General features: G+C 38.1%; 2 protein-coding genes across 5 annotated transcripts; one reads left to right on the top strand and one right to left on the bottom strand.

The window, feature by feature from the left end:
* Nucleotides 1-522: 522 nt before the first annotated feature.
* On the top strand, nucleotides 523-17,267 carry nprl3 (NPR3-like, GATOR1 complex subunit). Of its 3 annotated transcripts, XM_029437884.1 has the most exons (14): nucleotides 832-1,024; nucleotides 1,757-1,826; nucleotides 4,313-4,351; nucleotides 5,118-5,250; nucleotides 10,607-10,681; nucleotides 12,063-12,216; nucleotides 12,728-12,809; nucleotides 12,909-13,046; nucleotides 14,041-14,197; nucleotides 14,675-14,781; nucleotides 15,110-15,239; nucleotides 15,865-16,054; nucleotides 16,150-16,342; nucleotides 16,907-17,267. In XM_029437884.1, the coding sequence occupies exons 1-14, from the start codon at nucleotides 832-834 to the stop codon at nucleotides 17,070-17,072; spliced, it is 1,827 nt and encodes a 608-aa protein (XP_029293744.1). In that variant the 3' UTR covers nucleotides 17,073-17,267. The 3 variants fall into 3 exon arrangements, with proteins under 3 accessions (XP_029293745.1, XP_029293744.1, XP_029293746.1); XM_029437885.1 differs by lacking the exon at nucleotides 4,313-4,351 and having other exon boundaries at nucleotides 523-1,024; nucleotides 16,907-17,072; XM_029437886.1 differs by lacking the exons at nucleotides 832-1,024; nucleotides 1,757-1,826; nucleotides 4,313-4,351; nucleotides 5,118-5,250; nucleotides 10,607-10,681 and adding an exon at nucleotides 10,955-11,065.
* Nucleotides 15,468-19,992, bottom strand: mpg (N-methylpurine DNA glycosylase). 2 transcript variants are annotated; one of them, XM_029437889.1, is made up of 4 exons: nucleotides 19,421-19,992; nucleotides 19,323-19,390; nucleotides 18,459-18,663; nucleotides 15,468-18,235 (listed from the first exon to the last, which is right to left on the bottom strand). In XM_029437889.1, the coding sequence occupies exons 1-4, from the start codon at nucleotides 19,563-19,565 to the stop codon at nucleotides 17,844-17,846; spliced, it is 810 nt and encodes a 269-aa protein (XP_029293749.1). In that variant the 5' UTR covers nucleotides 19,566-19,992; the 3' UTR covers nucleotides 15,468-17,843. The 2 variants fall into 2 exon arrangements, with proteins under 2 accessions (XP_029293749.1, XP_029293748.1); XM_029437888.1 differs by having other exon boundaries at nucleotides 19,323-19,992.
* Nucleotides 19,993-27,061: the final 7,069 nt, after the last annotated feature.

The raw sequence follows: 27,061 nt of genomic DNA, 5'->3' as shown, positions 1-27,061 counted from the left end.
ATTTTCACGTAAGAATCAGCCCTGTGACTTATCTTAATTTTGCAGCATTCTGGTTTATAAGCCTGATAAAAAAAATTACACACACTAAAGAGTTCCTATATTAAACTGATATTTACATATCATATCGACAATGAAATTAGTGGCTCTTGGAGCTCTAGCGTTACGTAGTAATGTGAAGTAAGGCCCTGATACATCTTGGGTAGGCTATATACAACAACCTACATACCTTAATCATACATACAGTATGCAGCCTACTACAATCAGCGCCAAATGCGTCATCTAGAAGATAATGTAATGTGGAAATTATTTACCTGAATGAGTTAATTATGAAGGTATTTTTTAGACCAAAACGGCCAAATACACGGATCTTAAACTTAAAGAGTAACAATGAAAATATATGACCATTTGTCAGATTCCATTATTTGTTAAAACCATATTAGGCATTTATTAACATTATTAGTGTTTAATTATGTCTGTCTATCTGTCTAATGGACTTTACTTACTAACTAGCTAACTAGCTAACTAGCTAACTAACTAACTAACTAACTAACATACAGGAGAGCACTGACTATTGTTGAAGGGGATCCTCTAGCCGTTTACTTTGTTGCAGCCGAACATCTTTCAAGGTGACACACAACAATCGCAGCAGTACATGGATGTGCGGAAGAGAGGACTTCATAGGCAGGCCTTCAAGTTAATTTCAGCTCGACTGTAATTTGTTCAGGGTCGGTGCTTGTGTGTAGCAGACATTAATACGCCTGCAACAAGCTAACCGTAACGGTTACAGCTCACAGTTGGAGCTAACGTCAAGTTAGCTAGAATGCTAACACGATGTTCAACCCTTTAGCCGGGTTACCAGATGACCGACAGTCCATGTACAGTCAGTCACAAAACGATGTGTATAAATCTGGCGATAAAACCAGCCCTATTAGCGTCATTCTGGTTAGCTCTGGCAGTCGAGGGAACAAACTACTTTTTCGATACCCTTTCCAAAGAGTGGCTGAATGTCCGTCATCTATTACAGGTAGGCGTAGCGTTAGCTAAATATGCCTTAGCCACAGTTCATCTCCTAAACTTAAACGTCTTTATTCAATACACTCAGTGCCTTCGAGGTTTCACCTCACATACACCTTTTATATAGACTGGACAACGTTACAAACATTCCCCAATATACTACAACAGCCCACCAATATATTTCACCTCAAATGTTTGCAACACTGACAGTGAGTGTAACTTCTTTCAGTATGTGTAGTCAAGGCCCACTTGTGTCCACAGTTCCCCTTTCTGAAAAACCTTTCTGTTGTCTTTGTCATGTCGTTGTGGTTGTTTGAGCTTACTGTGATTTAGATAGCTGCTTCAAAATAAGTGTTGTTTTTCGTGTTCTTATTATTTTGTCATGTTATCTGAATACAAACTAGCAGTTTGTTTGAGGTCTGACTTTTATACAACTTTCATATCAGTTAGTTTTCATGGTAACTTTGAGGTATGCCTCATATGGCAAAAATAGGTAAACACTGGAAAACTGCTCTGGCAAGTTTTGGTCACAATAGACTCAGAGAGGCGGACCATCAACAAAAAACATACTATAGCTTCATACTATACAAGAGCTTTGAGTTTACTTTACACTTCTCTGACACCCGTTTAAAATTCTGATTGTTATTTGTGGCTCTTAAGGGGGCGAAGTCTCCAATGTATTTTTCTTTTGTAATTGGCATTAATAATTATGTGAACTAATACTATTATTTCTGTCCACAAGCAAAACAACGAAGTCCATATGCTCTGAACACAACCGGGGAGGGTCTTGAAGATCAGGATGGTGATTCAAGGTATTTTATTGGTCTTCACTTAATATTACAGGGTTTATTGAAACAGTGGACACACAGCCCATTCTAACAGCAACACTTACACTCATATGGTTTGTCCTCCCTTTGCGTTAGATCTTATAATTTTTTTTTTAAACTTCATTGTATTTTTGGAGGAATTGAGTACCATGTTTATTTTTTAGCTCATGTTATTGAGCTTTATTTAACCTAATTAATACAGTGTGTCTAAATGTCCCTTGAAATTTGTCATAACACCATCTGATGTTTGAACATGCTCTTCTTATCTGATCTGGTGATGAACACAAGTCTAGAAACCTTCACTTAAGATGAATAGACAAGTTCATTCAGTTCATTGATAAACCACATCAGATTTGATCAGGATAAACATGGATGTTGGGACAAGAAGTTGTCAGTTGTAGAAAATGATACGATTACAAACAGTAATTGGCCATAGATACAAAATAATATGTTGGCAGTGCTACATAATTTCATGGTTTTACACAAAAGCTATAAAAAAGAAAGAAGATGGGCTGACTCTTTTATCCACTGAGTAAAAGAAGAAAGTGGGAAACTGCTGTACACAGGTGCAGCAGATATGACAATAGTTAAGTTGAGTAATGTTCAGATCCATCCACGCAGCATTAGATTTGTCATTAAAGTATAATAAACAAGGTTCGGCTGTTGTTTATGGTATAAACTGTGCTGGTGGTGAGCCACGTGTGAATGAATATAATTACTGCAATTAGTACAAACATGCTGCATGTGAAGAATAATATAGCCATTAATATACATTATACAATTAAGTGTAAAAACAGGAGAATTTGACAAAACAAAAATGAGCAAGTAAAGACTGAGATGTCCATTTTTGTAGTTGAATATTTCCTGCAGTTTGTTGAACACCAGCTGTGTGAGCAACAGATAAAAAGGAAATACAAATTCAGATAAAGTGGTATACTCAGAGTCTCATTGCTTTTCATTAGCACGGTTGAGCAGTCAGTCCTGACTGCCACAAGTCGTATTAAACATACAGCAGAATTTGAACTCCTCCCTCTTTGCACATTTAAAGATGTTGATATCTGTTTCTGAAAAATATATATATATATATATCCAGACAGAGAACATTTCATCCCTGTCTGTTGTTTCAAACAGCATTTATTTTTCGTCATGCTTTCGCTGTTTGGATGGTAATGCTGGTCAGTCGTTGGTTGGCAGAAATTACTTTGGTCACAGGGCTGCAAGAAGCAGATAATTGAAAGTTTTTATTTTTGAATCCATTTATTTCACTAGGCATACACTCAGTTTTTCCCTACTGACTCCACTACAAACAGGCTTTTATGTATATTCCAGTTTTGCAGATTTTCTTTATAAATGTATGACTTTAAATGACTCTTTAGAGAGATTATATTAGGATGAAGAACTGAAAACAGCTCAACAGAGCCTTATAAAAATGATTAGACTTTTTTTATTTGATCTTTTTGAGGAATGTTAAGTTTTAAGTTGCTTTATGACACTTTTAAGCTGTCTTTTAAGATCACATATCTACATTAAAGGCATACTTATTATGTTTTGAAGTAGTGTTGTATGATGTACTTATCCATACTCATCAGGAGATGGTGGTCAGCACGCCCCCCGTTTGTAGAAACAGACAGGAGTTACTTTACAGAAGCTAAGCAATGTACTGCTGTGGATGTGGTTACCAGCAAAACGTATTGAACCACCTAAACAAAATCACTATCAGTGTATGCTATATTTAAAATGTTAAGCCAAAAACCACCAGACTCCTTTGACAAAAACAGTAATTTTACCTCTCAGAACACAGGAGTCGCTGGTTTACCGCTGCCTCGATCACTTAGTGTGTTTGTGTTATTGTGTCACTTTGGTGATTTGGAACTAACCCTTTAAAACACCAGAGTCACACAATTACACAAAAAACTAACCAATCGAGGCAGCAGCAGACCAGAATCTCCCGTGTTCTGCGAGTTAAAATGACTGTTTTTGTCAAAGGAGTCTGGTGGCTTTGAAGAGATAACAGGAAAAGGCTAGTTAAAACAGTGAAAATATTCTAAATATAGCGTACACTAAAACTGATCTGGAGTTTATTAGGTGGCTAAAATATGTTTGACGTGAGCAGCAGAACATTGCTTTGCTTCCGTCCTGATACTCCTGCCTGCTTCTACAGACTGGGGGCCGAACGCCATCTACTGCAGATAATACACTGACTGACGGATAAGTACCTCAGACGACCCCACTTCTAAACATGCAAACTATCCCTTTAACTGACATGTTTCAACATTAATGAAATGAAGTCTCACTCAGGGTGAACTGGTAATTAGCTTGAATCAACATGCGACCAGCATTTTCACATCACAGTATCACATGTTTGTTCGGGTTGTTTTGATGTCCATTTTATGCATTCAGCCCAACTGTGTGTTGCATTTTCCCTTTTGTTTGCTTTTTTCTTCTTTTTTATGGCCCAATTCCCATTTCAGAGAACAATCTCCACTAACTGACGAACAGTTGGTAGCAGGGTAAGACCAAATCATTCTAAACCACCTTTCCTTCGCTTAGATCACCCCTGTCTTTTTTTTTTACCCCCTTCTTTCTTATTTTGTGTCCTATGAGGATCCCCAACCCTAATCTCAGTAAAATCCTTGTAAATTATTAGTAGCAGATCCAGTGAATAAGTGCTAATAACTGGTAATTCAGTATTTCAGTTTTTCTTTCCTTTGTACTCCATCACCTTTTATAAAATAAAATAAAAAGTTTAAAACTGTAATTAAAGTTTTAATTCACATTGAACACATTAACTCTAGTATGTAGACTCAGCATTGTGGAACACAATATAAATCAAATGCAAACTACAATAAAGCAACTACGACCCTTTCTTTTCAAATTGTGTTGGTGAGGTAAGTCTATAGTGTGTTTAATTTGTTTCTGGAAGTCAAAGCCTTGATTTTATCCCTTTGATTGCAGCATGAGTTACTTCAGTCAAACCAGCATGTGTCTTTCACATTCTTCATTCGTACAGCGACGTCACTGTTTCTGCAAGGCGGCTTCTTCCTCTTTTCTCCTCTCCAGTAGCCACACAAGCTTTTTTATTTACACTGTCACTGTTGAAATACATTACAGGCAGATGCATCTGATTAACGCAACCCCTCTTATAGATAGGAATGTGAAAAATGTCAAACAAACAGCTAATTTAGACTTTTTTACTCGTCCCAGCTGTTTCTAAGCTGTGACTTCTCATCCCACCCCGCACACCATTCTTATTGAGTCTGTTCTTCCTTCTTTAAGGTTCTCTGACATCATCCTCGCCACCATCCTGGCCACCAAATCTGATATATGTGGAAAGAAGTTTGAACTGAAGATAGACAATGTTCGATTTGTGGGTCACCCTACTCTCCTTCAGCATCCTCCCATCATTCAGGTAAGGACCAACACGGGTCCCACTGAAGTCAGTCTTGATTTGAACTAAACAAGATGTTTTGCAATTTTAATCTGCAAGTTAGCTTGTTACCACTGTTCAGAAAAGCACCATTTTTGTCTCTCCTTCTCATGTGGAAGATAAATTGATTGGAGATGCATATTTTAAGAGCAAAACAAATTTAATGTGATATGTTGTCTGGAGAATCACCACATTAAAGAGTTTTAGAAACTAGTTGCAGCCATTTGTGATGTGTATTTTGCAATATCTTTTATTATAAACTATTAGACACAAAGCATGGGACAATATGAACATTTCATGTCATGATTATCCTGCCCAAAATCATTGTAAAAATGCTTAAAACTCTTAAAATGACACAAAAACATCCTGTAATCACTTTACCTTACATTGTGTTATGAAATATTTGTGTTGCATCACAGATGGGACACGCACATCGTTTTAGTGAACATTCTTTTAGTGAACATTCTTTTAGTGAACATTCTTTTAGTCAACATTCTTTTAGTCAACATTCTTTTAGTCAACATTCTTTTAGTGAACGTTCTTTTAGTCAACATTCTTTTAGTGAACGTTCCTTTAGTCAACATCCTTTTAGTTGAACATTTCTTTTAGTCAACATTCTTTTAGTGAACATTCTTTTAGTCAACAGTCTTTTAGGTGAACATTCTTTTTAGTCAAACATTCTTTAGTGTCAACATTCTTTTAGTCAAGTCCACATTCTTTTAGTCACACAGTTCTTTTAGTAAACATTCCTTTTAGTCATGTTCTTTAGTCAACATTCTTTTAGTCAACATTCTTTTAGTCAACATTCTTTAGGATTCTTTTAGTCACATTCTTTAAGTCAAATCATTCTTACGTAGTCCAACATTCGTTTAGTGACGTTCTTTTAGTCAACATTCTTCTTAGTCAAACATTCTTTTAGTGAACATTCTTTAGTCAACATTCTTTTTAGTCAACATTCTTTTAGTGAACATTCTTTTAGTGAACGTTCTTTTAGTCAACATTCTTTTAGTGAACATTCTTTTAGTCAACATTCTTTTAGTCAACATTCTTTTTAGTCAACATTCTTTTAGTGAACATTCTTTTAGTGAACATTCTTTTAGTCAACATTCTTTTAGTCAACATTCTTTTAGTCAACATTCTTTTTAGTCAACATTCTTTTAGTGAACGTTCTTTTAGTCAACATTCTTTTAGTCAACATTCTTTTAGTCAACATTCTTTTAGTGAACGTTCTTTTAGTCAACATTCTTTTAGTCAACATTCTTTTAGTGAACATTCTTTTAGTGAACGTTCTTTTAGTCAACATTCTTTTAGTCAACATTCTTTTAGTGAACGTTCTTTTAGTCAACATTCTTTTAGTCAACATTCTTTTAGTGAACATTCTTTTAGTGAACGTTCTTTTAGTCAACATTCTTTTAGTCAACATTCTTTTAGTGAACATTCTTTTAGTGAACGTTCTTTTAGTGAACGTTCTTTTAGTCAACATTCTTTTAGTCAACATTCTTTTAGTGAACGTTCTTTTAGTCAACATTCTTTTTAGTCAACATTCTTTTAGTCAACATTCTTTTAGTGAACATTCTTTTAGTCAACATTCTTTTAGTCAACATTCTTTTAGTGAACGTTCTTTTAGTCAACATTCTTTTTAGTCAACGTTCTTTTAGTCAACGTTCTTTTAGTCAACGTTCTTTAGTGAACGTTCTTTTAGTGAACGTTCTTTTAGTCAACATTCTTTTTAGTCAACATTCTTTTAGTGAACGTTCTTTTAGTGAACATTCTTTTAGTGAACATTCTTTTAGTCAACATTCTTTTAGTCAACATTCTTTTAGTCAACATTCTTTTTAGTGAACATTCTTTTTAGTGAACATTCTTTTAGTGAACGTTCTTTTTAGTCAACATTCTTTTAGTCAACATTCTTTTAGTGAACGTTCTTTTAGTCAACATTCTTTTAGTCAACATTCTTTTAGTGAACATTCTTTTAGTGAACGTTCTTTTAGTGAACATTCTTTTAGTGAACGTTCTTTTAGTGAACGTTCTTTTAGTCAACATTCTTTTAGTCAACATTCTTTTAGTGAACGTTCTTTTAGTCAACATTCTTTTTAGTCAACATTCTTTTAGTCAACATTCTTTTAGTGAACATTCTTTTAGTCAACATTCTTTTAGTCAACATTCTTTTAGTGAACGTTCTTTTAGTCAACATTCTTTTTAGTCAACGTTCTTTTAGTCAACGTTCTTTTAGTCAACGTTCTTTTAGTGAACGTTCTTTTAGTGAACGTTCTTTTAGTCAACATTCTTTTTAGTCAACATTCTTTTAGTGAACGTTCTTTTAGTGAACATTCTTTTAGTGAACATTCTTTTAGTCAACATTCTTTTAGTCAACATTCTTTTAGTCAACATTCTTTTTAGTGAACATTCTTTTTAGTGAACATTCTTTTAGTGAACGTTCTTTTTAGTCAACATTCTTTTAGTCAACATTCTTTTAGTGAACGTTCTTTTAGTCAACATTCTTTTAGTCAACATTCTTTTAGTCAACATTCTTTTAGTCAACATTCTTTTAGTGAACGTTCTTTTAGTCAACATTCTTTTAGTCAACATTCTTTTAGTCAACATTCTTTTAGTGAACGTTCTTTTAGTCAACATTCTTTTAGTCAACATTCTTTTAGTCAACATTCTTTTAGTCAACATTCTTTTAGTGAACATTCTTTTAGTGAACATTCTTTTAGTGAACATTCTTTTAGTGAACATTCTTTTAGTCAACATTCTTTTAGTCAACATTCTTTTTAGTCAACATTCTTTTAGTGAACGTTCTTTTAGTGAACATTCTTTTAGTGAACATTCTTTTTAGTGAACATTCTTTTTAGTGAACATTCTTTTAGTGAACGTTCTTTTTAGTCAACATTCTTTTAGTGAACATCCTTTTAGTCAACATTCTTTTAGTGAACGTTCTTTTAGTCAACATTCTTTTAGTCAACATTCTTTTAGTGAACGTTCTTTTAGTCAACATTCTTTTAGTGAACGTTCTTTTAGTGAACATTCTTTTAGTCAACATTCTTTTAGTGAACATCCTTTTAGTCAACATTCTTTTAGTGAACGTTCTTTTAGTCAACATTCTTTTAGTCAACATTCTTTTAGTCAACATTCTTTTAGTCAACATTCTTTTAGTGAACGTTCTTTTAGTCAACATTCTTTTAGTCAACATTCTTTTAGTCAACATTCTTTTAGTCAACATTCTTTTAGTCAACATTCTTTTAGTGAACGTTCTTTTAGTCAACATTCTTTTAGTCAACATTCTTTTAGTCAACATTCTTTTAGTCAACATTCTTTTAGTCAACGTTCTTTTAGTGAACATTCTTTTTAGTGAACGTTCTTTTAGTGAACGTTCTTTTAGTGAACATTCTTTTAGTGAACATTCTTTTTAGTGAACATTCTTTTAGTGAACATTCTTTTAGTGAACAATTATTTGTCATAGTCCAAATACGTCCAACTTTTCCACAGCGGTGTTGTAGCTGACGTATACATAACGAATACATAACAAATTATTATACGTATCAAACATTGATAGCTTATCACTTATTTAAAACGTATCAGAGCGTCTGGACAACGGAGCTGGAAAAGTGCCATTTGGTTCATGTCATGCTGATGCTGGAGAACGGCTAGAATGCTGAACGCTAGCTGTACTGTAGAAACACGTTTAATAAGTTACTCCGTCGTCAGGCATAATCTTAACATAGGGTAGGAATAGGGTATCCACTCGTTATCAATACATTGGCTGTAGGATTCACCGTCAGACGACGTAGCCTATATCTAACGTACCTCTAACGTACTCACGTAGGTAAGTATTTACGTACTATATTTACGTAGGTAAGTATTTACGTACTATATTTACGTAGGTAAGTATTACGTACTATATTTACGTAGGTAAGTATTCACGTACGTATTCCGTATTCACGTATGTCTAACGTAACGTAACGTCTGCATATCTTATGAAGCACACGTTGGGTACGTCTGGTAATTTTGAACATGCTCAAAACATCAGCGTTCAACAACGCACCCCAGCGTAACACAGTGAGCTCTTGACGAATACTACTTATACCTTACCTTATATCTACGTACACCAGCGTGTTGCCAATATCTTGTATACGCCATATTGTTGTATATCTTATGCATTCATTGGGTATTTGTCTGATACATTTTGTATAAGTAAGTGATACTCTATCAATAGGTTAGACATGCATATCTGTATGCGTTCACTTTTCCGATCCGATCCGATGAAAAGTTGGACGTATTTGGACTCTGACCAATTTTCATATACGCCAGCATACGTTTCTGCCATACGGATATGTGTGACAGGGCCTTTAGTCTTGTTCGTTCATGATCATTCCTGTATTAATAGCAGAGGGCTGAGACATTATGTTTCGGGTCGTCCGTCTCATTCTCGTAACGAGATATCTCAGGAAGGCATCCACTTTGATGAAAGATGAATTCATTAGATTTTTTGCGATAATTGTAGTTTAAATCAGGCTCTATTTTCCTATTCTCTACGGTGATAACAACCTAAAAAGGTTGATATTCACGATTATCCCTAAAACGAAAATTCACAGAGGACTCATTATCTTGTGAGCCTGTATGTGTGTTATACGGGCAACATGTTCTCCTGGAGACAACTATTGTAGCTGAAACTACCACAGAATAGGTTTTGAGTTCTTTGCCAGGTGTTGTGAGTATTTTTCATCAGATCCGCCGTCCTATATCGTCCCTATTAGACACCTGGGATTAATAATATCAATTAAAAGGTGCCATCTTGATTTCTATTAACATTATTATTTTAACATCGATGTGTCTTGCCATCTGACATGGATGAGACCATAAGGCCTTTCACCATGACCCTCTAACTTCAGCTGCGCCCCCTACTGACGGTTTCTTTGTCTGACGATTCACTGCCCATGTTTCCAAGATGAAGGCATTTAAAAGGAAATATGAGAGGATAACTACTTGTAAAAAAACAATGCAATCAAATACAAATATTCTCTTGTAAGTGGAAACAACAGGAACAACTAACAATATACTGTAATTCAATACAACAACACCTACTGTACATGACTTGTAAATGTCCATGTACAGGCTCAACTAAAACATTTCAGGTTTGACGCAGGTTGATTTATTGCAGAGCTATTATACTCTGTTGCGTAACATTGTGCTAGTGCAGCTTTTATTGTGTTATACTTGGGAATTGAACTGCTTCTTTAAATTAAGTTGATATTTTATAAATCTACACGCTGTAAGTTTACATTTTATTTAGTTTTTGTAAACATGTTTTCTTCATGCATCTTGTGTGTCCGGGCAGGTTTCAAAGACAGATCCTTCACCGAAGAGAGAAATGCCGACGATGATCCTGTTTAATGTGGTGTTTGCACTGAGGGTATGAAAAGACTTCTTATCGTTTAGATTTTAAATTGTAATTGTTTAGCTTTTTGCTCTACCAGTTGAAATAAGGTGTGCATATATGTTAATATTAACACTTATTTAAACTGGTAGAGCATATTTTTAATTATGGCACACAAATATGTCAGCAGGGTGAGGGTGGGGCAAATACAGTATATTTTGTGTTCTGTTAATCTGTGTTTCCTGTGAATGGGAGGGGTGTGTGTGAGTGATAATATTCCTGTATACTCTATCTGTGAGCGCATGGGATCTCAAAAAGATGGGGCCAATGTGCTTAATCATGCTGCCCAACAAGGCACAGCCTGTTCCTGCCCATGCTGAGTCACTGTACCCAGTAAGTCAGTACAGTACAGCTGAGATGGTGAGATGAAGTGCAGAGTCATGTTTTGTCAATGATATCTGCCCAGAAACTGCTGTATTTACCCGTATGGTAGTCTATGTAGATATATTTTTATTTTATATTCATAACGGGGTCATTTTTGTGTATTTTATAATTAATTGCACAAGATGTTATTCAAATTACAATAGATTCACAATTAAAATTGTATGCCAGTAAATGATTTCATATTATTCTACATTCATACAGATTAGATTTGTTTCTTATTTTTATATCTACTTAGCAATACCAAGAGATGTTGTAGGTCATTGATCACTCTTTTTATATATTTTGTCTAAACTCAAACCCAAAAAGAATAGAATATAATAAATACTTCTCAGTGTAATGCAACACAACACTTCTAAATGAGAAATGAGGCAAAAACCTTTCAAACACAGTTTTTGCATGATTGTTATATTGGATTGCATTACAAGTTATGATTGAACAGGTGAAACTAATAAACTCTTCACTCTGTCGATTGACATTGGATTAATAATTTGAAAACATAAAAATGATAAGCATTTAGTATTAAACATACACTTCTAAATGTAGAATATCATTTGAATTATGTGTTACATTCCTATCTTTTCATTCATCTCTTAGTGATTTTTACAGAAAGGAGCTTAAAAGTCATTTAAATATTAAACGCTTGATACGCGTTTGACAGTTTAATAAACTGGTAATGTTTACTGAGCTACAAATGAAAGGAATTGATAATCACTTACAGTTAGACATTCTTTTTTAATTCTTAAATGTTCTATTTCATATGACAACCTACAGTATTATACACTATTTCAATAAGATCAACTCATATTTAAGATGATACCTGTGACTTTGTTTTAGTGTTTCTCCTTACAAGAATACATTTACATAATATATGTTTACAAATATGCAAATTAGTTGTTAACAGATGTTAAAAAAAGAAGAAAGAAATATGTAACCACTGAGTAAATTGTATCCCTCTCATCTTTTGCCGCTACAGGCGAACGCTGACCCGTCCGTCATCAGCTGCATGCATAACTTGTCGCGCCGCATCGCCATCTCCCTGCAGCACGAGGAGCGGCGCTGCCAGTACCTGACCAGAGAGGCCAAACTGATGCTGGCCGTCCAGGATGAGATTACCACCATGACTGAGAGTGAGATTCACACAATGTGCTGCTCCGGCTCAGTCAATAATCTATAGAATTCATAGATATAATATATAAAAGATATATATAAGATATAAAACATTGTAGCTTGTTAGTATAGTGATGTTGTGATGATGTTAAGGCTGCAAATTATGATTCTTTTCATTATCGATTAATCTTCTGATTTTCTTCCCGATTAATCGTTAGGTCTATAAAATATCAGAAAATATAGAAAGATGTCCGTCCCAGTTTATTAAATTCGAGGTTGATTTATTTAAATGTATTTTTCGTCAGTCCAAAGCACAAATATATTTAGTTTAATATGATATTAAAGCAGAGAAAAGCAGGAAATATCCGTATTTGAGAGGCATTTTCTGCTATTTTTGTATAAAAACAAATGAATCGGTTATCAAAATAGTTGGCGATTGTTTTACACTCTTTGTTGCAGATATAGATAGTGTATTATAGTTGAGATTTTAAAATATATTTTCACAGTCTTCTATGTTTTTCCTGATTGAAGCGGATGGAAGCCCCCAGTCCCCATTTAGGCAAATTCTTCCCAAATGTAAACTCGCCCGGGACCTGAAGGAGGCTTATGACAGGTGTGTGAATAAGCACATTGTTATTCCTCCCCTTTCTTACCATGCAGAATGTACGTATATTGTTCATACAGCTGACTCTAAATATTCATGTCTTTGCAGCCTTTGTACAACTGGCGTGGTGCGAATACATATTAACAACTGGCTCGAGGTGAGCTTCTGTTTACCGCACAAGATCCACCGGATTGACGGCAACCATATCCCCCCTGAGGCGTTAGAGCGCAGCCTCAAGGCTATAAGGTTTGTTTTTCACTTGTTATGTGCATAATAAAAAGTTTCTACACTCTTCTATGTGTGTTGAAACTTTTTTCAAATATCACTTCTGGCAACACGTCAATCAGCCGTTGTGGAGTGTGACTGCAAATGGCCTATCATAACTAACCACAGATACTCCACCCAAACTCCTCCTTCTCAGAGCATAAACACACGTAGGCAGTGTTATTACCCAGAAAGAACTTTTTAATGCATTATTGAAAATTATATTTTGAAATTGCCAAATGTTAATTTACTATATAATAAATCTATAACATTTACTATTAGCTGCAAATATTGTTTCTTCTTTTCTGCCCACACATGCAACATCTCTTGGGAGTAAAGGAAACATGTGACTGTCTCCTATTTACTCTTATTTCTATATTGTGCATTTATAATATACTTAATTCTGAGTGGAACCTTAATGCAGCATAGTGTTCATTTGTTCATTTGACTTCACTGCAAGTCATGCGAAACTGTTACACTCCTTTTAAATCTGTGTTGTTAGATGCACTGTTGACACTCAACAGGTCGACTTGGTCTCAGATCTTTGAAACTAAGAGTCTAATCCCCCATCAGTTATATTTAAGGAGAATTGTGTGTTTAACAGCTGATTATTTTATGAGCTTCAGTACTGACCTACTATTCAAAGCATCTAAAGAGTGCATACAGTTTTCTGTGGACCATACTGCCACCTATTGTTACTTCAGCATACTTACATCTTCTACCTGGCACTTTATGTCTGTCTTTTGAAGCTGCAAAGGTGAAATTAGTACAAGTCATGAGATCTTGACAGCTCTGCAGAAAGATTATTGTACTTTTAATTATTCAGAGTGTTCAGTTTGTGCTCTCAGACCCTCAGTCGTACAGACTGTCACTGAAGCTGATTCCCTCAGGCTTCTATTGAAGGAGCAGTGTTGACCTCTAAAGAGGAGGTCTGTTGACTCAGAGGGCTGCATCATATGTTGTTTCTGTCCTTCAGGCCCTATCATGCCCTGCTGCTGCTGGAAAGTGAGAAGGCACTGCTGAGCCAGCTTCCTTTGGACTGCTCGCCTGCGATGGTGCGTCTCATCAAAACCTGCTCAGCGGTGAAAAACCTGCAGCAGCTCGCACAGGATGCTGACCTGGCCTTACTTCAGGTGGAGAACACTCACACCGCCTGCATCACCACTGACACCAGATGTCATTTTCTGATCTCAAAAGGCATTTATCTTAAAATTGAATACGCTTCTCCTAATTAAAAAAATATGTATAACTACAAACAATTATTACGCTCATTCACAAATTAAATGTTTGGTGATTGTTTGATATTTCGAAACCGTTTGGAGAATGAAAGATCATGATCCCTTTAGCTGTATGTAGCACTTGAACAAAACTATTAAAAATAGAAAAAGGTGCAAAATGTGCAACAATGGGAGTAATATCTTACTAAAGAAATAAATATGAGTAGAAGCTGTTTACCCAGAGACCTGTTGATGGTGTCTTACTGCCATCTAGTGGACAATACATGTATATTCAAAGAAAATGTGCGACCACCAGTACAAGAAGTTTTTATATCTTTCAACTGCAAAACATTTTGTTGTTTGGATCGACTTATTATTAATTCTCCCTCTCAGATCTTTCAAATTGCCGCTCACTTGGTTTATTGGGGCAAAGCGATCATCATCTTCCCACTGTGTGAGAACAACGTCTACATGCTGTCTCCTCATGCCAACATCTGCCTGTGAGTGTTCATGATGGGATGTACTACTGTAGAGCTAATGGACCATGATATTGCTCAGCACCCACACATGCCATTGCCTCATATACTTAGGTCTGAAAAACAAATCTTTATTGTTATTAAGTCCAGTTTTCTACTTGTTAAATCACCTCAAAATGTGTTATGAAATCACTGGATTGGGCCACTGGCAGCACTTGTAATTGTCTTCTATACACATAAAACTTTAAATAGCCTTTCCTTTACCACATTGTGGAACATTAATTAAAAAGCAGCTGTGTTAATGGAAAAGCTTGCTGTTGTAGAATAATGTCTGCCTTCTCTCCCTGGATAGATACTCAACATTGGCTGAGCAGTTTGCTCAGCAGTTTCCTGGTCATGATCTGCCCTCCATGTTAGCCAAGTTCTCACTGCCTGTCTCTCTGGCCGAGTTCAGAAACCCCCTGGAAGCTCCCACACAGGAGGTAGGACTATTGTACGATAATAGAAACATAAATACCCGTCCACACTGGAACACACACAGACTACACAGATATTAAGATAGCCAATAATGAATATCAAGCCCGACAAAAATAAAATAAATGGTATATAATGAATGACAATTTCATTACAGAAAGAACATAAACATTTCTTCTTCTTGGAAACAACTTTAATGTATGAAACAATTACAAAATGTTTAGATTGAAGAATAATTGCCTTTAACATTGTAAACAAAAACACAAGACATTTTTGTACGAAGAAAACAAAAGTGAAAGTGTAGTTCTCTGGTAAATCCCTGTGACATATAGAACAGTCGTGTAAATGCAGGTACAGCATTGTATGAGCAGAACCATCTGCTGTTCTCCTCCGACCCATCTGGTTTTGGCATCGCTGCTCGAGCGTCGGCGCTGAATTATAAATGGAAAAGGGACATCAGCTCCAGCGTCTGCAGTCTCCATTTTTCATGAGAACAAGATCAGAGCCAGGGCTCTTTATTTTGACTCTATTTTGAGCTTGTGTGGTACCTGTGGCTGGTTTAAAACATTTGACCTGGTTCGGGACATCAGCTTCACTTGTTCAGTGTTTCTCCTGTGCTCTGCTCCTGACCAGGCTCAGCTGATCCAGATGGTGGTGTGGATGCTTCAGCGTCGCCTCCTGATCCAGCTGCACACTTACGTCTGCCTGTTGGTACCGCCCAGCGAGGATGAGCCCGGGTTGAGGGATGAAGACCCTCCACTAGCTGCCCGAGTAGGAGGCCGCAGTCTCAGCACCCCGAGCGCTCTCAGCTTCGGTTCCCCAAGTATGTCCTCTCTCATCTCCCTCCTCGGCCCAACTCTCAGTGGTATAACATGGCGATATATAATCAACGATAATATGTCTGCTTCCTGTGTATAGCCAGCAGTGATGATATGACCCTCACCAGTCCCAGCATGGACAACTCCAGTGCAGAGCTACTACCTGGTGGGGACTCCCCGCTCAACAAGAGGATGACAGAGACACTGCTTGCCAGCCTGTCGGAGCACGAGAGGCAGGTTATTCTTAACATCCCTGCTGCACAAAATCCAGAGGATCTGCGGATGTTTGCCAGGTAATTAAGCCAAAAGTCTAGTTATGTTCTTTACTGGTAGTAAATCAATTGTTTCTTATTGTTCTGCTTTTAGACAGTTAGATTAAAGGCACCTTTACGGTGTGCGTTGTTGTGCTGTCTGAGACAATCATGAGAGAAATCTTAAGTCGTCAATCAATTTGATATTGAACAGATTTCGACCAAGATTTTATTCTACCCATCTCACACATACATGCAATAAACAATCGCTGTTGTCATACAGTCTAAAAGCGACAGATGGGATACGTTTTAGTTAGGATTAGTGAGGAGATATTTGTGCATTAGTTCTTTGTAAGTGCTTTTAATTGCATTTACAGAATATTAGGAAATGTAATTATAAATATTGGCTGGAGAGTTGAGATCATTTGCCAGTTGTTAGTGCTGTGCATGTTCCAAACAGGAAATGTCTAGAAATCTTCCTAATCCGGTATCCAGTGTTGTGTGCCATCTACTGCACAGCAAGAAAGCAGTCCCGTCTCATGGTTGATTTACGCCGCTAATGATTCAATACAACTCTTTTCTGCCTGTCATGTTGACTGCTTCCAGGCTGCTGCACTATTTCCGGGGACATCACCACCTGGAAGAGATTATGTACAATGAGAACATGAGGCGCTCGCAGCTCAAGACGCTGTTTGACAAGTTCCGCAGTGTCCTTGTGGTGACCAACCATGAGGATCCTATTATTTCAATCTTTCAGTCACCCATGGAGTAGTGGCACAGAGACAGTATCAGCTCTCACCAACTGGAAAAGACGTCAGTTTGAGAGCCGTTAATAGCCTGCTGTGCTCACAGCGAAGTGCTCTTACACAACAGTGTTGTTTTAAAGTGTGTAGATTTACAAAATTGTGTTTCCTTTATGAGCCAAATGTTTGTTTACAATATTAAATTATTTTGTACATACCAGAAATGCCTCAACCTTGTAGTGGTGGCTTCACTTCACTGTTCCAGATGTGTTAGAGAAGCTGTACTGACCACAGAGGGTCACACTGAGTAATGATCATTCCAGACCTCCAGCTACCTCTCCTCAGCTATCCCAGAGGTGAGGAGAGAAAAGCGGCAAGAAAGGAAAGACTCAACATCAGACGGGCAGCTTCTGCTTTGAGAGAAGCGGAGCGCTCCAAACATCTGTGAAATCACTGAGAGGAGAATTTCCAAAGTATGAATGTTTATTAAAAAACAGATTGACCTGCACAAAGAAGACTCATGAGTGAGTAAAGGTACATTAACGCACTGATACATTGAGTCTTACTCGAGCTGATGTAATTCTAATATAATAGTTACAACATCAGTACCATGAATACATGTTGTGTAGTATAAGTAGACGTTCACCCAGTCATGTAGGTTATTCCACCATGTTGACTTTCTGCTTAAGTTTTTTTGGTGAAGTCCACAAAAGGAACAGATGGCAGGAGTTTCAGGAATATTCCTGTTACGTCCTTTTGACATTGTGCCGTCCAGAGTCAGACTGCACATCTGAGGGACCTTAATTGTTCATTACATTTCCAGACTGTCTTTCTGCCTCTTTGTTCACTACGCTAACACAGGGGTGCCCACGAAGATAAAACCGCCAGGGCTTCTTGGCCCACTCCCCGTGGGACTCGATCCCAATGCGTGGCGCTGATACTATATTGTGGGGTTCTGCTGGATTTGTGCTGCCGTCCTTCTCCAGCCACACCTCCGGGTCTGAGGCGAGGTCTCGACGGTCAAAAGAGCGTGGTATATTTAGAGCCTGGCACAGCTTCGAAGGCCCGTTGCAGAGCTCTTTGTCCTTCAGTTGTCGGGCTCCCTCTTTGCGTCTGGCCGCCCTCAGCTGCCTCATGACGGGCTGACCCTGCAGGGGCTCGAGGGAGCGCAGCAGCACGGCAGCACCCTCCCCTGGAAATACAGCACACAATATGCATCAGTCAGCAAGGCTCCACCCGGTCTCCTTCCTCTCGCCCTTTACCCACTGATGATTAAAAAAAACAATACTGTACTGGTTTAATTTTGAATTAATGATAAATACTTGGAGGAAGGCAGTTCAAACAATATTTCTTCTGTGTCTATGCACCAGTAGGCAACATGGCATAATGAACACCTTTGTGGGCAATGCTTTTACCTTCACTAGACACGTTCATACAGAGGTAGATGCCATAGATTGGATACACATAGATCGTGCCAGGCTTCATGAACATGGCTTTGTTCCTCTCAGTGCGTTTGCCTCCTGCTGAGTGTGAAGCTTTGTCCTCCCCTCCAAGGTAAGCTTCAGTTTCCACTATCCTCCCTCGCAGCTCAGTGCCATCCGCACACCGGCGGACCAACACCTGCAGGGACAAGACAGATTATGTTTAATTATGATCAACAGATTAATTGGAAACAATTTTGACATATAAAATTACAAAATATACATTGTACAGCACTTTTCAAAGCCTAATTACAAAGTGCTTCACAACAGAAAAAACATTAAGCATTGTAAAAAGAATAAAAGTAACAAACTAAAATAAAGTATACGATAAGATATAAAACAATAGCATTGATTAAGATTATTAGACATGAACAAAAAGGAATTAATTGAGTAAATGCATTTTAAAAGTGTGTTTTTAAAACAATCCAAAATGGCTAAACGGCTGGGCATGTTTCAGTACTTGCACACACTTTAATTAAAGACCAAATTATTTATCGATTAAGCATGAAAGTAATATTTAGTTGCAGTCCTACACTTAAGAAAAACTGGATGCTTTTCAGATTTTACAAGTTTGTATCTGAGTGTAATACAATGCTGCAGTGTTACAAAGAGACTGAACCGACAGGTTACTTAATGAAGCTCCTGCATGAAATACAAAGTAACCACAGCTGGTCTTGTCTCAGGTCCTTATAGCGTTGATAGATTGACATGTTGAAAGACTGGACAAAAGATGTCCACAGTACAGAGCATGATATGTCTTTCAGAAAGCATCCTTACAAACTGAATGGGTCGCATTACCTTGCCGATGAATGCTTTGGCCAAACTGATGCAGGGTTGTTTGAACACATCCTCCCCCAGTCTGTGCTGCAGGTCATTGGTGAAATAGTGGCTGTGCTCCGTCTCAGCACTTTGAGCATTTTCAAATGTCTTCTTCAGCTTGGCAGGTGAAACATTTAGTGTCAAATCGGTCCGGTTTTGATGTTTATTTACTGCTGTTTCATGTGTCAATGGTAGCATCTTTCTTTTTCTAGCTGCCATCATAAAACGTTTCAGCGAAACCCTTAAAACAATAACACCTTTACGACAGCCCCACTGTCTCTTACGTAATGTCTGCAACACTTTTATATACCATTTAAAGCCTTGACCTCATCATTTATTTGAGTCTTAAAGTAGATAAATGCTAACGCTACCATACCGGAAGTAAACAATTGTTTTGTTTCTCTTAAAGGGACCGCGCACCATTTCGGGCTGACGGACGTTACTGTAAATCTCTGTTTAACTATTGATTGTGTTGTGATTTAGTGTTTCCTGTTAAGTGTGTCTTCCAAGCCTGCAAGGAGGAATGCCAATCATCTATTTTTGTCCCACAAAATAATCAAACGTGACTTTGCCACCCAACGTTTTCTTTCCTGGTACACATGACAGACACATTTGCTGATAGGTAAACCCCCTACACTAGCCTTTTTCCTGCTGCTGTCTTATCTTTTCAGCCTCATTGGAAAACACTCCGCTCTAATATGAAGATATAAATAGAGCTGGTGGGATCTTGCCTGCCTGTGCCCAGGAAGTGGATGGCGCCAGTTTGGCTCCAGGCTTTGTGGGTCCATGTGGCTTTCTGGAAGACTAACAGTGTGTGACATGGTGCTATGCCACAGACTACAACATTATCAGGAAAGTTTGCGGTGCTGTTGTTTTGAAGCACTGCACTTACACTTTAGCTCATCACTGCATGCATTGAGTGATATAAGCTGATAGATAGATGGGTAAGTGGAGAGAGGGTGAATGGAAATGAATTACTTGCGTCATTGGAATTGTTTAAGAAATACAATTATAAGATTTTGTTCATTTTTGTCATCTTTTAAATGTTTATCTACAATCTTCTTAATTGTGCTTGTGTTTATTGCCATGTTTAGATGCAAATTACTAAACTTTTGTGCAGATTATGCACAGATTTAAAATGTCCAGTGTGTAAAATCTTCCTCAAGACATCCTGTAAAGCTTTTTTGTTTTTGCAGATATTTATCCTTATGTGGCGTACCTTTTTCTTAAACTCTTCCGCTTGTAAACACCTGCTGGTCTGCTGGGAGATGGCTTTGTTCCACATTGCAGGTGTTAATACTGTCAGTTTCTGCTGCAGCTTTACACATAGCATAGATTCACAATGTCCTTCTATATATTGTGGGTATTTTCTTAGATCTGATGTTCATCAGACTTGTTTTTCTGCCTGCTGGACTCAACTTTGGCAATGTTCTTCTGCAGATCCTCCTGAGCTTTCTACAGCTGCAGCATGAGCTCTGACACATCCCTGTCTTTACTCTGGAAAGCCTTTGTGCTTTGACTAGGAGCCTTCTCCTGTCCTCCTGCAGCTGGGTTGGTGCTTTGCTGCTTTAGCTTCTCGTTCACCTCGTCTACAATAATCCTATCTGGAAGAAGTAGTCTGTTAGTGACTATGATTACAAAAGAGGCACATACTTATGTACAAGACTTATGTACATGAGTGCACTCTACTCTTAATTCAAAGAGTATTTTTAATTAAATAGTTTTTAATTACATTAACTGTCAAACAGGAATTTGAAACAGGTTACAGCTCCCCAAACATCTAAAGAGTTTCAGAAGGAGAAAACGGTTGGGTGGATATGACTGTGTGATTATGTGTGTAGTCCTGACTGCAGGGCAAGAGAACAAAGCTTTCTCATTTCCACTTGTAATACTCGATATTATGCTACTTGTATAAGTGTTACATTCAGTATATTAAGGATTTCCCCCCTCAGTCTTTGATAAGAATAAAAGACAGAAACACAGATGGCAGTATTACAAAAAAATAAAGGATTATATAATATCTCCCCCACAGAGGCCTCTCTCCTTCAGTCAGTCAGATTTTTGGAGAGGTGCCAGAAACGGCAGCATGCTAGTGAAGTGGCAGCCGTGTGTGTGTGTGTGTGTGTGTGTGTGTGTGTGTGTGTGTGTGTGTGGAATTGCAGAAATAGGCGAAGGGGTCACGACATTGGATCGAGGGTAAGTTGATATACTGCAACAACATAAAAAAGTGCAATAAAAATTCCGAGTTCAAATATTTGCATGACTCGTGATTTGGTGTCATTAAACCTATTCTGTGGTATCTTGTATTGCGTGCTTTTATTTAGTCAAAATGGCTAAAGTCTTCAAAATAAAATTCCTAAATCATAAGAGACAATTATTATTTTTAATAGTTTAGAGTTATTGCTTGTTCACATAAACATGTAACATAATGCTCCTGTGGGATCAGAGCAGTCGCGCAGTCACTTTGTACTTAAAGACCATCTGACTTCTCGAGCCAGGATACCATCCAGACACAAATCTGCTGAGCATGTTCAGTAGAAGAGTCCTGGCTTGAGTTGTTGACTTTGCAGTGGCTGGTGGACCAGTGGAGGCCATTGTTAGCTTGGACTGTTTCCACTGCCTGTCAGCAGCGATGCTGAAGTATGGTCCGGTCAGCTTTCATTGTTGCTGCCACTGACGATCTTAGAAGCCACAGCTTGGCTGTGGCGTTGCATTCTGGATCACTTTCAAAACCAGCAGTCACCGCAGTGATTGTGACACTGATCAGGGACGCCAGAGACTCATTTGTGTGTGCAGATGGACGAGCAGAATGCAGCCAGACTGAAAATATCTTACTACACCATGAGTCAGAGAATCTTGTGAAGAATAAGGGTTGATCTGCTGGGTATAATGTCCTCTCGTCATGCAGTGTTTACAAGGTAAAGATATTTGTTTTTGATTAAAGACACAATTGTGTTCATGGACGGATTACTGAACGGGCCGGCGCAGGGTGCCCAAAGTGTCAGGGGCCCCCCTTTGCCTTCACTTTGAATGTGTCACTCAAAGAGACCCGTACCAATCAAGAAGAGATTTCAAAATGACCACAAATATGAAACCAATATGAACAGACACAACAAGACTCACAACAACTATGAAAGGGGCAAACAACCACCAAGACACAACCACCAAGAGACACAAAACAACCACCAAGAGACACATATTTTCATATCTGTGGGCACATTGTCTCATAGTGCGCCCATGATTATATTAATAAGGTTTATGTAAATTTAAATTTGCAAGTGAAATGTTTCAGTTTCTTCTAACTTTTCATGAATCTGTAAATATAAACTCATGAACTGTATATAGTTTCAAAACCGCGACAGACTGGCATCTTTGGTTTATATCTGGCTGCATGAAAATATTACGTCAAACTCATGACTGAAATGGATCGACCAAAAATAATGTCACTATTTTGATCTGCCGTGTTTATGATATCTTGGGTCTGGATGCCACACCATCAGTGCAAAAGTCAGAAATGATTCCCCTGAGTAAATTAGCACATAAAATCTTAACATTGAATCTTTTATTTTTTACACGTTTACCTTTTCCTTCATGAAGTCTTCCGTTGTGACACATTTTAGAAGAATGCCGAACCCTTGAGCTGCATCAGTGTGACATGAAGGCACGATGTAAACAAAGCAAGCAGCTTCCAGCAGTATACTGTACTGCAGTAATAACTGTGGCATCTCTTTCACATGAGAGTCATGACGTGACACCTCTGTTGTAAATAAACACAGTAAACTATTATTGACAATGTGTCATAGCTTTAGAGCTGCTGAGATAATCTCTTGTTTAAAACTTGAGTTTAAATTTGTATTGCTTAATGCTTATATGGCATCATTGTATTTATAAAAGATTTCAGTGTCATTCCATTACAAGGTGTGGCAGTAAAGACCCCTGTTGTCATGTGCTAACAACAGGTGTTTCAGACGACCTTTCACTATGAATTACTGCAATTTTATCTTCTCTCTCTTTTATCATTGTCTTCTGAAAAAATCAGATTGATCGAATATTTAAAAATTCAAACACAAAGACTGCATGTCAGCCTCTGAAACGTCTTACACGTTACCTTTCCAGTAGCACCGTTAACTGAAATCATTTGTGTGACGGCCTCTTACACAAAAGAGGCTTCTTCCTCACGAAGCTAATGAGTGGCAGAGCTTAGGCAGCCATCTGCATCTTCAGTGTTTGATAGGATTAATTATTAATTGATGACAATAAATGATTCATGAGTCTCTTTCCTTGTTTGCTGCAGAGGCGTGGTGTGTGCTGCACAGGTGGCTGAGCTCTCACTGAGAGGATTACTCCACGTGAGACTCAGTTCAGACACCTGCACAACACAACACAGAGAAACTGGTCTTTTTCCACATCTGGGATTGCATGCCAACAGAACCACTGGTATTTAACCACAGGTTAGGGAATACCATGTGTGCATGTGTCAACTGTATGTCTGTGTTGTCCTTGTATTTGTCTAGAGACCACATGTATAGTTTTGTTCTGCATTATAGAACATTTCTGAAGCATCAGTTGACTTAAGATTTGGGTTCAGAGAGTTTAGTCTGCAGACGCACAGCACAGTAAATGAACCCATGGTAGTTGTTTATACTATATAGCAGTTTCAAAGCATTCATGAGAGATTCAAACAGTTTTAGCAGAACATTCAGCCTTCCATCTGCTTTGTTCATTGATTGAACCGGCACTATAATCTCCAGCCCCCTGACCTTTCTCGCTCCACTCTGATAACAGCTTCCTTGTCTCTGCTCACACCTGTGGCTCTCGGAAGGGAGCGACCGTTGAGTCAGGGCTGTCTGCAGGATCTCCCTGGTCTTATCACAAAAACAAGGGAGTATAAATCTGCTCAACATGACCACGCGGCGAAAGCTTTTCTGCCCTCTTTGATTTCTTCAACAGCGTGCGTCTGCTGCGGTGTTGAGCAGCAGTACTTTGGACCGCCTCTTGCCAGTAATCATTGAATGAAAACAAGCACTATATGTTAACTCAGTGACTTTAAGCTCTACCCTGCTATTGATTGTGGGACAAAATCTTATATTAACAATATTTCAATAAATACAAGAGACCCATGTAAACAGTATTCAGCTTCTCTGTATACTCCTTCACGCGGTAAAGCTTGTCACCTTTGTACGTACGAGTGATAACCTCTGTGGTCTTAACCCCAAAAGGACGGTCTCCCCTCTACTTCTCTGCTTGGTTAAAGACAGAGGAAGCTGTTAATGGCCCGTCTGACGATGTCCTTTAGCTTAAACATTACCCTTGCACTCAACCCTTTTATCTGTGTCTGATTGATGGGGCTTTGGGGGGCCTTGAGTGCTCCTACAGGTCCTATGTCGCTTCCTAATTGCTGGCTTTGCCTCAGCTTCAACCCTCGTCTCTCCCAGGGGAAACTTCTCCATTAATTACTGCAACTTCATGGTATATCACTCAGAGATGCCCGGTTGGCCACTGAAGGGTCCTTACATAGCTGAGTACATGTAAAAGAGTTGATGAAGTCCAATAAACTCCTGTGGTAGAAATACCATCTTTTGCTTAATTTAGGAGCGTGTCTCTGAATCGGCTCGATTTTCAGTGCGCCTATCTGTCTTGCTGGCAGGGACGAGACCCGTGGGTGCAAGACTGAGAGGAGACCGAGCTGAGAGGAAGCGCTAACCTTTCATACTGTGAACTACAAACAAGAACAGTTGTGAGACTGCAGTATATTTAAACTCACATGTGAACAGTCTTGATGAAAAAAAGAGGAATAGGGTGTTTCCTGCTGCATATATTACTAACTGTATGGGAGGACAGCTGCTGGAGGAGGTGTTACAACATTTCTAAACCACGCTTATTATATTTCCTGTTGAATACTGTAATGTAATCAAGCACTGATTCAAACTTAAAACTGTTGTATAGAGTCAATCCGATCAAAGGTTTGTGTTCGGTTTTATTTCATGTGTCTGTTTGAATGTTTTTTGGTGTGTTGACTGATACGCACAGATTTTACAATGTAATTGTGATTATCACTTGAACTATCAATGCCCACCAAGAGACTGGTGTTGGAAATTTGCTTCAGCTATATATATATATATATATATATATATATATATATACAGTATGTGTGCAGCACTTTGGACACTGCTTCTGCAGCTGTCAATGTTTCTCTCTACATTTAAACTAATAAATAAAAACACGTTCACTTCTGCTGAATATAGGTCTCAAGGAATTGTCTCGCTTCAGGGATTTTTTACAGACATCCACTGATTGAAATTGTGGCAAACAAATGTAAAGCAGATGTAGATTTTACAGAACACAGATGGGCTCCAAGCTAATACAAGATTATTCATCATTTACTGAATAGTAACCAACTACATTTACTCAAGTACTGTCAGTATTTCCATTTTAATCTACTTCTTTGGTTTTTCCTACATTTATTTCATAACATCACGTTAAAATAAGATGCATTGCCGTAGTTTAAACCGCTACAATGTCAAATATAGTGAATACTTTACTCTGCTTTTGAACATTGGAATATATTTAGCTGTTAATACTGTACTTTTACTTAAGTACAATATGCAACCCAACACTTGTAATGGAGTACTTGTATTGCTTGACAAAAGGGTCTGAATACTTCCTCCACCAGTGACAGAAACTGTATTGATTTGCCATTTCCAGGCTCTCTCATGACCCCTTGTTCTAGCAACACAAACAAATCACCCGCCCTGTCAGCATAAAAATGGCATCATGTTATGTCTTCCATTATTTTAATAGCACAAGTTCAGTGCTGAGTGTCTTAATCGAGAAGTGCATCAAAGTAACCACGAAGGAGACTTTTCCAGGAACCTGAGCCAGCTTGTGCCCCGAAACCTCTTCTGAGGAAAACTGCATACTCGGTGCCCCTTGTCAGCACCTCAGAAACCTTGTGCTTCCTAACATCCATCTCTCTCCTGGAGAATTATCCCAGGTGGATTTGAGCTTTCACTGAAACCATGATGGAACGCACTGTAATGGTCTTTCATTAGATGGAGCAGCGGCCTGTGTTACCTGAAGCAGCAGACGGGCTCCAAGTCTTCTCTCTTACGATATGAAGCAAAGTCATTTTCAATTTGAAGTGTTGCACTTGTATTTCTTTTAACAGGTTTAATGTATTTAAATGCTTTTATTAATGGATTAAATGGAAGTGAGTCCATGGTGAGAGTTTTTTGTTTTATTACATTCAAAATGTATAGATATGCAGTCACACAGATAATTGCCTTGGACTCGGTTGCTGTACACGCGGTCTCACACTTGGGAATACCCATGAGGTATGGGTGTGAATGAATGATTAAGACATTGCTGCAGAATCACATGAGCCAAGTATGGGAGGAATCTCTGCAACAGTGATGGGAAAATAATGGCTTCCCACACATGTGCATCTCATTTTTGTGTGGATGGATTCATTCCACCCTCTGCACACTATCTATCCATGGAAGGACGACCTGTACCAGCCAATGCATCACAAAACAGACGCTCTGCGATGAATTGTAGTGTTCAGTTTGCATTGAGACATTGTTCCTATCTTGTTACTGTGTCCGCCTTTATATTATGAACATATCACATTCTTTACCAGCTGCTTTTGAGTTAATTGTATGTTTTTGTGAGCATAACTTGACAAACTCGACAAGGACAAAGCAGTAGCAGCAGCTGGT

The sequence above is a fragment of the Cottoperca gobio genome, chromosome 8 (assembly GCF_900634415.1).
Source record: "Cottoperca gobio chromosome 8, fCotGob3.1, whole genome shotgun sequence".
Lineage (NCBI taxonomy): Eukaryota > Metazoa > Chordata > Actinopteri > Perciformes > Bovichtidae > Cottoperca > Cottoperca gobio.
Note: the sequence above shows the minus strand (reverse complement) of the source record. Positions and strands in the feature narration are given on the sequence as shown.